At 39.9% G+C, this 13,321-nt stretch overlaps 1 protein-coding gene across 7 annotated transcripts in view; it reads left to right on the top strand.

The window, feature by feature from the left end:
* Positions 1–13,321, top strand: part of ALMS1 (ALMS1 centrosome and basal body associated protein) — a 199,489-nt gene that overhangs the window by 49,733 nt on the left and 136,435 nt on the right. For all 7 annotated transcript variants that reach the window (XM_082743952.1, XM_082743954.1, XM_082743950.1 and 4 more), the window contains 2 exons: positions 68–6,634; positions 7,662–7,795. In XM_082743952.1, coding sequence (XP_082600078.1) covers positions 68–6,634; positions 7,662–7,795 — 6,701 coding nt within the window. The remainder of the gene's footprint in view (positions 1–67; positions 6,635–7,661; positions 7,796–13,321) is intronic.

The following is a 13,321-nucleotide window of genomic DNA, read 5'->3' as shown; positions in this document are numbered from 1 at the left end:
GCATAAAAGAAATGTTTTCTTAATTAAAAAACATATAATATTAGTATTAATAAGTCTCTTTTTTTAGGAGATACTTCTAAAGGAGGCATACCTGAAGTTACTTATTCCAGCTCGAAACCAGGCATCACTGCTACTGCTGGAGATTCAGATACTGGATCTCTTTTATCCTTGTTCCCCGAGGACTTTCCTCAGTTGGCTTTAAGGTCTCCTCAAGAGAATACTGTTGGTCAGCATACTGATAAACTCAACCAGCAGGCACCAGTAGATAGTAAGATAAGTGAAGAGACTCTAAAACTTTCAGCTGTTAGTGAACTAGCTGACCAGAAGACTGAGATATCAACAGTACCCTCTAGTTCGTACTCACAAAGAGGGAAGCCCAATATTTTCTACCCACAAGCCTTACCAGACAGTCATCTAACTGAAGAGGCTCTAAAAGTTTTGGCTGTTCCTGGTCCTGCTGTCCAGAAGGCTGGCATACCTACAGTCCTACCAAGCGCCTACTCACGTGGAGAGAAGCATAATATCTTCTACCAACAGGCCCCGCCAGACAGTCATCTAACTGAGGAGGCTCTGAAAGTTTTGGGTGTTCCTCATCCTCCTGACCAGAAGACTAGCATACCTGCTGTCATTCCAAGTTCCTACTCACGTAGAGAGAAGCATAATATCTTCTACCAGCAGGCACCGCCAGACGATCATCTCACTGAAGAGACTGTAAAAGTTTCGGGTGTTCCTGGTTCTCCTGTCCAGAAGAGTGGCATACCTACTGTCCTTCCAAGTTCTTACTCACGTGGAGAGAAACATAGTATTTTCCACCCTCAGACCTTGCCAGACAGTCATCTAACTGAAGAGACTCTGAAAATTTCAGCTGTTCCTGTATCTGCTGACCAGGGGACTGAAAAGACAATAGTTCCTTCTAGTTCCTATTCACGAAGAGAGAAGCACATTATTTTCTCACAGCAACAGTTGTCAGACGGTCATCTAACTAAACAGGTTCTGAAAGTTTCATTTGTTCCTGGGCCAGCTGATCAAAACACTGGGATACCTACATTATCTTCACATTCATGTCCACTTGGAGAGAAGCCCAGTATCTTTTACCAACAGGTCTTGCCAGATAGTCATTTAATTGAACAGACTCAGAAAATTGTGGCTCTTCCTGAACCAGCTGACCAGAAGACTAGGATACCCTCTACTTCTTACTTACACAGAGAGAGGCCCCCTATTTTCTATCAACAGACATTGCCAGAAAGTCATCTAACTGAACAGGCTCTGAAATTTTCTGCTCTTGGATCCATTGAGCAGAAGATTGGGATACCAACCTCTACTTTCCCCTCACGTAGAGAGAAGTCCAGTATTTTCTACAAACAGGAGTTGTCAGATAGTCATCTAATTGAACAGGCTCAGAAAGTTCCATCTGTTCCTGGACCAGCTGACCAGGATACTGGGATACCAGTAGTGCCCTCTAGGCCCTCCTCTCTTGGCGAGAAGCCCAATGTTTTCTATCAGCAGGTATTACCAGATAGTCCTCTAACTGAAGAGGCTGTGAAAGCTTCATCTGCTCCTAGACCAGGTGACCAGAAGACTGGGATACCAGCAGTATCCTCTAGTTCCTACTCACATAGAGAGAAGCCTGGTATTTTCTACCAAAAGGTCTTACCAAGCAGTCATCAATCTGAAGAGGCCCTGAAAGTTTCAGTTGCTTCTGAACCAGCTGAAAAAAATAGTGGGTTACTATCAGAAGCTTCTAATTTCTACTCACATAGAGAGAAGCACAATATTTTCTACGAACAGGAGTTGACAGATAGTTCTCTAACTGAACAGGCTCAGAAAGTTTCACCTACTCCTGAACCTACTGACCAGAAGACCGAGATATCAACAATAACTTCTGCTTCTTACTCGGATATAGAAAAGCCCTTTATTTTCTACCCACAGAGCTTGCCAGACAGTCATCTACCTGAAGAAGCTCTAAAAGTTACAGGTGTTTCTGAACCCACTGACCAGAAGACTGAAATACCAGTAGTTCCCTCTACTTCCTACTCACCGAAGGAGAAGCCCATTTTTTCCCCTCAGGCCTTGCCAGGCAGTCAGTTACTTGAAGAGGCTCTGAAAATTTCAGCTCTTTCTGGACCAGCTGACCAGAAGACTGGGTTGCCATTAGAACCTTCTAGTTCCTACCCACCTAGAGAGAAGCCTATTACTTTATACCCACAGGACTTGACAGACAACCAGGTGTCTCAGGAGGCTCTGAAAGTTTCAGCTGTTCCTGGACCAACTGACGAGAAGACTGGGTTGCCATCGAAACCTCCTAGTTCTGACTCACCTAGAGAGAAGCCCATTACTTCATACCCACAGGACTTGACAGACAGCCAGGTACCTCAAGAGGTTCTAAAAGTTTCAGCTGTTCCTGGACCAGCTGACCAGAAGACTGGGTTGACACCAGAACCTTCTAGTTCCTACTCACCAGAAGAGAAGCCTATTATTTTTTCCCCCCAGGCCTTGCCTGGCAGTCAGTTCCTTGAAGAGGCTTTGAAAGTTTCAGCTATTCCTGGACCAGCTGACCAGAAGACTGGGTTGCCATCGGAACCTTCTATTTCCTACTCAGCTAGAGAGAAGCCCATTATTTTCTACCCACAGGGCTTGACAGATGGCCAGGTACCTCAGGAGGCTCTGAAAGTTTCATCTGTTCCTGGACCAACTGACCAGGAGGCTGGGTTGACACCAGAACCTTCTGGTTCCTACTCACCACAAGAGAAGCCCATTATTTTTCCCCCTCAGGATTTGCCAGGTAGTCATTTACTTGAAGAGGCTCTGAAAATTTCAGCTGTTCCTGGACCAGCTGACCAGAAGACTGGGTTGCCATCGGAACCTTCTATTTCCTACTCAGCTAGAGAGAAGCCCATTATTTTCTACCCACAGGGCTTGACAGATGGCCAGGTGCCTCAGGAGGCTCTGAAAGTTTCAGCTATTTGTGGACCAACTGACCAGAAGACCGCGTTGACACCAGAACCTTCTAGTTCCTACTCACCACAAGAGAAGCCCATTATTTTTTCCTCCCAGGCCTTGCCTGGCAGTCAGTTACTTGAAGAGGCTCTGAAAATTTCAGCTATTCCTGGACCAGCTGACCAGAAGACTGGGTTGCCATCGGAACCTTCTAGTTCCTACTCAGCTAGAGAGAAGCCCATTATTTTCTACCCACAGGGCTTGATAGATGGCCAGGTACCTCAGGAGACTCTGAATGTTGCAGCTTTTCCTGGACCAGCTGACCAGAAGACTGGGTTGACACCAGAACCTTCTAGTTCCTACTCCCTGTGGGAGAAGCCCATTATTTTCTACCCAGAGGGCTTGACAGACTGTCTGGTACCTCAGGAGCCTCTGAAAGTTTCAACTGTTCCTGGACCAACTGATCAAAAGATTGGGTTGCCATCAGAATCTTCCAGTTCCTATTCACCACGGGAGAAGCCCATTATTTTCTACCCAGAGGGCTTGGCAGACAGTCAGGTATCCCAGGAGGCTCTGAAAGTTTTAGCTATTCCTGGACCAGCTGACCAGAAGACTGGGTTGCCATCAGAACCTTCCAGTTCCTACTCATATAGGGAAAAGCCCATTATTTTCTACCCCCAGCGCTTAACACACAGTCCGATATCTCAGGAGCCTCTGAAAGTTTCAGCGATTCCTGGACCAGCTGACCAGAAGACTGGGTTGACATCAGAACCTTCCAGTTCCTACTTATATAGAGAGAAGCCCATTATTTTCTACCCTCAGGGCTTGGCAGATAGTCAGTTACCTCAGGAGGTTCTGAAAGTTTCAGCTGTTCCTGGACCATTTGACCAGAAGACTGGGTTGCCATCAGTACCTTCCAGTTCCCACTCATATAGAGAGAAGCCCATTATTTTCTACTCACAAGGCTTGACAGACAGTCGGGTGTCTCAGGAGGCTCTGAAAGTTTCAGCTATTCCTGGACCAGTTGACCAGAAGGTTGGGTTGCCATCAGAACCTTCTAGTTCCTACTCACCTAGAGAGAAGCCTATCATTTTCTACCCACAGGGCTTGACAGATGGCCAGGTACCTCAGGAGGCTCTGAAAGTTTCAGCTATTCCTGGACCAACTGACCAGAAGACTGGGTTAACAGCAGAACCTTCTAGTTCCTACTCAAACAGAGAGAAGTCTAATATTTTTTACCAGCAGGAGTTATTAGGCAGTCATCTAACTGAAGAGACTCTGAAAGTTTCAGCTGTTTCTGGAACAAGTGATCAGAAGACTGGGATACCAACGGTACCTTCAAGTTCCTACTCACTTGGAGGGAAGCCCATTATTTTCTATCAGCAAGCCTTATCAGATAGACCTCTCACTGAAGAGGCTCTGAATGTTTCACCTTCTCCTGGACCAGCTGACCAGGACACTGGGATCCCAATAGTATCTTCTGTTTCTTACTCTCATAGAGAGAAGCCCAATATTTTGTACCAACAACCCATGTCAGATGATCAGCTGGCTGTAGAAGCTCTGAAAATTTCAGCTTTTTCTGGACCGGGTGATCAGAAGACCAGAAAACCAACAGTTACCTCGGCTTCTTATTCACATAGAGATAACCCCTTCATCTATCAGCAAGAGTTTCCAGATCTTACTGAAGCATCTTTAAATGATTTCAGGGTGCCTGGACTAGGTGACCAGAAGACTGGAATACCAGTAGTAACCTCTAGTCCTTACTCACATAGAGAGAAGCCCATCATTTCTTACCAGCAGGAGTTGCCAGATCCTAATGAAGGTATTGTAAAAATTTTAGGGGCTCCTGGGTCTGCTGACCAAAAGACTGGGATACGATTTGGGTCCTCTGCTTCCTATTCACATAGAGAGAGCCCCATCTTTTCTTACCAGAGGGAGTCGCCAGGTGTTACTGAAGAAGCTCTGAAAGTTTCAGCTGTTTCTGGACCAGGTGACCAGAAGACTGGAATACATATAATTCCCTCTAGTTCCTACTCATACAGAGAGAAGGACGGTATTTTTAAACAGCAGGAGTTGCCAGAGATTTTTGCTCTTCCTGGATCTGCTGATCAGAAGGCTGAGATACCAATAGGACCTTCTAGCTCTTACTCACATAAAGAGAAACTCAAGCTTTCACCTGTGACTTTACCAGATGACCAAAACACTGAGTTACTAACAGCTCCCCTTAGTTCCTACTCACAAGGAGAAGAGCCCAAAATTTCAACTGTGATTGGACCAGATAACCACACAACTCCATTACTGACAGTTTCTCATAATTCTTCTTCTCAGAGAGTAAAGCCCAGTATTTTCTTTCAAAAAGAACTGCCAGATGGACATTGTAGTGAGGATATTTTGAAAATTTCACCTATCTCTGAACCAACTGTTGTGAACGCTGGGATACCAATACCTCTTTCTAGTTCCTATTCCCACAGGGAGAAATCTAATATTTCCTACCCACAGGAATTGCCAGACAAATATCTAGCTGAAGATGCACTGAAGGTTTCAACAATTCCTGTACCAGCTGACCAGAAAAGTCTGTTACCAACAGTTCCTTCTAGTTCCTTTTCACACAGACAGAAACCAAATATATTCTATAAACAGAATTTTCCAGATAGACATGTAACGCAAGATGCTCTGATGTTCTCAGGGGGTGTTGGGCAAGTTGATCAGATTACTGGGTTATCAACAGTTACCCCTGGAACTTATTCACATAGTGAGAAGCAGAAACTTGTTTCAGACCATGTTCAAATGCTAATAGATAATTTGGATTCTTCGAACTCCAGTGTTATCTCAAACACTATGCCTTTAAGTTCTCAGACTGATGGTAGAGTTGTAATAAGTAAACCAGAATCTTCAGGTTTTGAAGATGTTGGGTCTGAGGAAATTCAAGATACAAGCAGCAGCTCCAAAACGCTTAGAGAGATTCGGAACCTTTTAATGGAGGCAGAAAATATAGCACTGAAACGATGCAATTTTTCTGCTCCCCTTGTCCCTTTCAGAGATGTTAATGATATTTCATTTATACAATCTAAGAAGGTGGTTTGCTTCAAAGAACCCCTCACAGCTGATGAATCTAATGGTGATTTGCCTCAGAGTCTGCCATTTGCAGAGGAAAGCCCAAGCAACAAGTGTATACAGAAGGATATTAGCACACAGGCAAATCTGAAATGCCAGAGAGGCATTGAGAATTGGGAGTTCATTAGTTCAACTACAGTTAGAAGTCCTCTACAGGAAGCAGAAAGCAAAGCCAGAGTGACAGTAGATGAAACCCTTCGGCAATATAGAGCAGCCAAATCTGTAATGAGATCTGAGCCTGAAGGGTATAGTGGAACCATTGGGAATAAAATTGTTATACCTATGATGACTATCATTAAAAGTGATTCAAGTAGTGATGCCAGCTCCTGCTCGTGGGACAGTAATTCACTGGAGTCAGTTTCTGATGTCCTCCTAAACTTCTTTCCATATGCTTCACCCAAGGCAAGCTTGACAGATAGTAGAGAGGAAGAAGGTGTGCTGGAGAGTGATGATGCTGGTGGTAGCAGTGTAGATTCACTGGCTGCACATGTTAGAAACCTTCTGAAATGTGAATCGTCATTGAATCATGCTAAACAAATACTCCGAAATGCGGAAGAAGAGGAATGTCGAGTACGAGCACGAGGTAGGAACTGATAGTTTGTTATAAAGGGAGGTCAAGCTTATAAACATCATACTTTAATTTATTTAAAGTTAAGCATTTGTGGAGTCTGAATTTATATTCTTGTAGGACTGTTAGAATGATTACATTTTCCACCGTAATCCAGAGTAAGTCCATTTAACCAATAGTGTAACTAAGTCACAGTATTAATAGTGCTAGTTTGACTTTAGGGTCTTAGATAGTTTCTAAAGCCTGAAGGAGAGTAAGAAGATAGCTTGGGTTTTCAGATTCCTGAAGTTCTCCTGTTTCCTTAATTCTCCTATTACAGTATTCTATTTTGGAGGCAGAAAAAAAAAATTAAAACAATTTGCTCTGCTCTAAATCAAACTATCATAAAACTATATATACATTTCTCCTTTTCTAATAAAATTCTTAGAGCGTATTTTAGGCATTAGAAAGAACAAGTATTTCACACTAAAACTTGGGTTGGAGCTTTGAAAGAGGATATTTACCAATCTCATTAGTCTCTAATGGTAGAATGCCATTAAAAAGTTTTTTTTAAGACAAAATAAGGAATATATTTAGAGAGCAACTTAACAGCCAACAGTTCAGGCCTCCCTGATTTGTTTATAAGTTTTCCCTTGAGATAAACTACTTATGCTGTTCCTTTTATCACTTACATATGTTCTGACTCCAGAAAACTTAAGTATCAGCTCTCATGGAAGCAACAGTAACTGTAACAGGACCTAATAGGGCAGGGAAAGGGACCATCCTGATTGGAAGGAAGATTAAGATAAAAATAATTGAAAATCGTGGTTAAAGTGGCCTCTTTGGAGAAATATCTGTAGAATGTGGTTTTTAAAAATCACAGTTTTCAGTGAAATGATTGCTCTTAAGAACTTATAATAGTTCGTCATATGAGAACACATTTTGCTAAGTATTGTGGTAGCATTTAGCTGGATATATTGATGGTTTTCTGTGCTCTTGTAATCACTGAAAATTATCATTTTTGCATTGCATTATCTCAAGTGTTTTTATATTTTCTTTTCAGCCTGGAATCTGAAATTTAATTTGGCTCATGAATGTGGCTACTCCATTTCAGAATTAAATGAAGATGACAGGAGAAAAGTAGAAGAGATCAAAGCAAAGTTGTTTGCTAATGAGAGAACAACTGACTTGTCCAAGGTATAAAAAAAATCTAGAAATGAAGAGAGAAAATGTGAAAGAAAGGGCAGTATAGAGTTGGTATCTCTTACTTGGGCATTGATGACATGGGCTGAGTCATTAATAGTCTTTGGATAAAGTGCTAGAAGTCTTATTTCTTTAAAATTAATATTTAAGTATTAGGTTCAATAGTTTTTGATTACTTCCAAACTCATCTATTGAAAAAAAAAATTATCTCCTTAGGAAAATAAGAATAAATTTGCCTTGTCATTTGTATTTTCTCATGAAGGTGATAACTTGGGGTACAGAAGAAGTCCAGCCATATTCAGATATATATTATCTACTTAAGAACATAGAGCTATAATAACTTATGTTTAAATGATTTTCTTTTTAATAGTACTTACTTTGCTTCAGTTGTGAACCATTTGATGCATAATAAAGAAAATATATATGAAACATATAAAACATATAAAGAATAAAGAAAATAAAAATAATTCCTATATATATTAGCCCACTAACTTGAAAAATGGAATGTTACCAAATACCATTGAAGTCCTTTGTGTCTTCATCCCGACATGTACTGATTTTCTCTTGTTGTTCAGTGTAGTTTTAATTTCTTTAATAGATGGAATTACTCAGAAAATTCTGAGAATTACTTTTTTCACACAGACTTGGGTTTTTGAGATTGCTCTGTGTCAATGGGTGTAGTTTTAGTTTATTCATTTTTAGTACTGTAAGTATTCTAGTGTAAGACTATATCATAGTTTGTCTCTTCTCTTGTGGATACAGCATTTGGTCCGCTTTCATGAATAGTAATGGGGTACAGTAGTACCTGACTTACAGGGTTTTGATGTGGGTTATATGAGATAATGCTTAGTGGAATATGTGGTATCTAGTTCTCAATAATTGGCAGTTATTATCATTAGTATTAATACTATAAAACTGATAATGCATAGACTTTATGACCTAATTCATAGTTTTTTAGAAAATTTTTTGTCAGTGATACAGCATAATTATTTGGCTTATCTCTTTTGGAAAAGTTTTTTAAAAGTATAAATTAGGTGTCGTTTGGGTGGCTCAGTAGGTTAAGCCTCTGCCTTCGGCTCAGGTCATGATCTCAGGATCCTGGGATCAATCCCCGCATCGGGCTCTCTGCTCAGCGGGGAGCCTGCTTCCCACCCTTCTCTCTGCCTGCCTCTCTGCCTACTTGTGATCTCTCTCTGTCAAAAAAATAAATAAAATCTTAAAAAAAAGTATAAATTAGATTGGATTTTAGATTTATATATATATTTGAAATCATCACCATCATCCCATTTCCAGAAACTTTTCATCTTACAAGAGTGAAACTTTGTACTTGTTAAATAATTTCTCTCCATTCTACCCTCCTGCCAGCCCCTGGTAAGCACCATTCTGTCTTTATTATTTTTTTAAAGATTTATTTATTTATTTGGCACAGAGAGAGCAAGCACAAGTAGGGGGAGCAGCAGAAGGAGAGGGAGAAGCAGGCTCCCCACTGAGCAGGGACCCCACTGTGGGATTTGATCCCAGGACTCTGGGATCATGACCTTAGCTGAAGATAGATGTTTATCTGACTGAGCCACCCAGGCACCCCTATGATTTTTTTTAAAAGATTAAAAAAAATGTATTTATTTTAGAAAGAGAGCACGAGTGGGGCAAGGGGCAGGAGGAGGAGCAAGCTCCCTGCTGAACAGGGAGCCTGACTTGGTGCTCCATCCTGCAACTCTGGGACTGTGACCTGAGCTGAAGGCAAACACTTAACAGACTGAGCCACCCAGGCTCAGTTTGTTAATTAAAAGTCTGAGTTACTTTTAATTAAGTACCTCATATAAGTAGAATCATAACAGTATTTGCTTTTTATGATGAGTGTATGTCATTTAGCATAATGTCTTCAAGTTCATCCATGTTGTACCTTATGTCAGAATTTCCTTAAGGTGGTTCTCTTAGAGATAGTATATAGTTGAGTAATGGGTTTTTTTTTTTTAGCGATTCTACCAATCCCTGATGTTTTGATTGAGTTTGATCCATTTAAAGTAATTACTGTTAAGGTATGACCTACTTCTGTCATTTTGCTATTTGTTTTCTATGTCAAGGAACTGATTTTTATGTTCAGGTACACCTCCAAACCACAGGTTTATTTACCTTATTGCCTTTTAGTCCACAGAAGTGCAGAGGACAAAATATAACATTTTGTAGGCTCCTAAAGACACCCTGTTACATTGCTTGTTGGCATTAACTACTCAGATCAAACTATGATGACAAAATTCACTTTGTATGTATAGATTTACTGTCTGTTCTTAGGATACTCCCTCCTTTCTTTTCCCTTTTCTGTTTGGTAACCTCTGAAGACAGGAAGAGTTTGAAGTCAGGCATTTAGATCATCTTGATGTATGGATCATTATTTCTTAAGTTTATAAAGAAAATCATAAAACAAACCTAAGAGTAAAAATAAAACAAGCCAAACTAAGAAAGTAGTAAGAAAGAAATTATAAAATCAAATGGATCAACTAATGTACTTAGAAAACAGGAAAATAATAGAATTGAACATTACCATTTAGAGTTCAGTCTTAGAAAAATTCCACATGAATAGGCAGCCTCTAACTAGAAGATTACAAGAAAATAATTCGATGTTATAAATTAAGAGGAGTATGCTAATCATACCATTGAGAAGTTTTAAAGTCGTAAGAAAATATAATATATACCTCTTTTTAAAATTAGATTTAAAATTCTCATGAATTGGCTGATTTTCTAGGAAGATGTCTATAAATCTTAAATAGATTAGATGTGAACAAGATAGAAAAGTCCTTGTTGGGAGGCCTGGGTGGCTCAATGGGTTAAGCCGCTGCCTTCGGCTCAGGTCATGATCCCAGGGTCCTGGGATCGAGTCCAGCGTTGGGCTCTCTGCTCAGCCGGAAGCCTGCTTCCCTCTCTCTGCCTGCCTCTGTCTACTGTGATCTCTGTCAAATAAATAAATAAATAAAATCTTAAAAAAAAAAAAAAAAGAAAAGAAAAGAGAAGTCCTTGTCTCTTAGATTTATCTTCCAAGAAAGGTAGCTGACTTGTTAGTAAATGGTATAGAGTATTTCCTAGGTGTGATATTAGTAGTGTGGTTTTATGACAGGTGAGTATCCCTATTCTTAGCAGATGTGGTGGTGAACTATTTAAGATTGAAGTGTCATTTACCAGTGTTTGTGTAGAACTGATAGGGGGAAATGTTCAGTTGTTGAATCATGGCAGAATGAATTCCAATGTTTATTTTAATACTGCATCAACTTTTTAAAAAGAAGACTTTATTTTTTAGAGCTGTTTAAAGTTCACAACAAGGGGTGCCTGGGTGACTCAGTTGGTTAAGCATCTGCCTTCAGCTCAGATCATGATCCCAGGAGCCTGGAATTGGGCCCCATATCGAGATCCTTGCTCATAGGGGAACCTGCTTCTCTCTCTGCCTCTTTGCTGCTCCTCCTGCTTGTGCTTTCTTTCTTGCTCTCTGTATCAAATAAATAAATGAAATCTTTAAATAAATTTCCCAGCAGAATTGAGAGGAAAATATGGAGATTTTCCATAGATCCCCTGCCCTACACATGCACTTCCACTGGCATTGTCAGTGTTCCTCCCCAGAGTAGTGTGTTTGCTACAATTGATGAACCTACATTGATACATCATAGTAACCCAAAGTCCTTGGTTTATATTAGGGATCACTTCTGGTGTTATATAGATTATGGGTTTGGACAAATGTGTAATGACATGTATCCATCACTATATCATACAGAGTATTTTTACCACCCTACTTCTGCCTCTTCCCTCTTGCGCTGCATCTGCTGATCTTTCTGCTTTCTCTGTACTTTTAATACGTCATATAGTTGGACTAAAACAGAATTTAGCCTTTTCAGTTGGCCTTTCTGGATTATTAATATGCATTTAAGTTTCCTCCATGACTTTCCATCATTTGCTAGCTCATTTCTTTTTAGCACTGAGTAATGTTCCATTGTCTTACTGTACCAAAGAGTTTATTTCATCTACTGAGGAATATTTTGGTGGCTTCCAAGTTTTGGCAGTTATGGATATAGCTGCTATAAAGTCCTTATGCAGTTATTTCGTGTGGAAATCAGACATTTTAGCTCCTTTGGTTAATTATCATGGAGTGCAAATGCTAGATTATATGGCAAGAGTCTTATATTTAGTTTTGTAAGAAACTACCAATCTGTTTAGAACTTTGTATGTCAGCTATCCTTCAGTTAAAAACATACACATATGCGTACACACACACACACACATTTAAATGGGGGAGAGAAAAAAAGAAACCAAAATTGTCTTACAAAGTGGCTGTACCATTTTTTATCTCTACCCACAGTGATTCAGAGTTCCTGTTGCCAGCATTTGGTATTGTCAGTGTTTCAGATTTGGGCCATTGTGGTAGGTGTGGAGTGAATCTTGTTTTGTTTTATTTTTAAAATTTTTAATTTGTAGATTTTATTTACTTATTGAGAGAGAGTGTGCATAAGCAGGGGGAGGGAGAAGAACAAAGAGACTTGTACTGTGTGTGGAGCGTGAGTTGGGGCTTATCTCATGATCCTGAGATCATAATCCTGAGATCATACCTGAGCCAAAACCAAGAGTAGGATGCTCAACTGACTGAGCCACCCAAGTGGTTAGGAGTTTCGTTTTTCATTTCCCTGATGACATAGGATGTGAAACATCCTTTCATATGCTTCTTTTCCAGCTGTATGTCTTTGGTGAATTATCTGTTAGTGTCTTTGACCCATTTCTGAATTGGGTTGATTTCTTATTGATTCTTTTGAGTTCTTTGTATATCTTAGATAACAGCCCTTTATCAGACATGTCTTTTGCAAATATTTTCTTCCAATATGTGGCTTGTCTTTTCATTCTTGACATTGTATGTTGCAGAGCAGAAGTTTTTAATTATAGTGAGTTCATCTTATCAATTACTCTTTCAAGGATTGTACCTTTGATGTTTTATCTAAAAAGTAATCACTGTATCCAAGGTCATTGATGTTTTCTCCTTTGTTATATCCTAGCCTTTGCATTTTACACTTAGGTCTGTGATCCATTTTGAGTTAATTTTTGTGAGGAGTTTTAAATCAGTGTCTAGATTCATTTTTTTGCCTGTGAATGCTCAGTTCCAACATCATTTGTGGAAAAGACTATCTTTGCTCCATGCCTTTGTTGCTTTGTCAAAGATCAGTAGACTATATTTACATGGATCTGTTTCTGGGTTTTGTTCTTTCTTTGATCTGTTTGTCTATGCTTTGACCAGTACCACACTGTCTTAATCACTCTAGCTTAATTGTGAGTCTTTTAGTGTCAGGCCTCCAACTTCATTCTTCTTTAGTATAATATTGGGTATTCTGAGTTTTTAACTTTCCCAGATAAACTTTGGAAGCTGTATGTCAGTATCCAAAAAATAACTTGCTGGGATTATGATTAGCATTGCAATGAATCTATATAAGTCAGGTTAAGAGGAACAATGTCAAGTTGGGAGGTCTTGACAATATTGAGTCTTTCTATCCA

This window comes from Mustela nivalis, assembly GCF_964662115.1.
Source record: "Mustela nivalis genome assembly, chromosome: 8".
Lineage (NCBI taxonomy): Eukaryota > Metazoa > Chordata > Mammalia > Carnivora > Mustelidae > Mustela > Mustela nivalis.
Note: the sequence above shows the minus strand (reverse complement) of the source record. Positions and strands in the feature narration are given on the sequence as shown.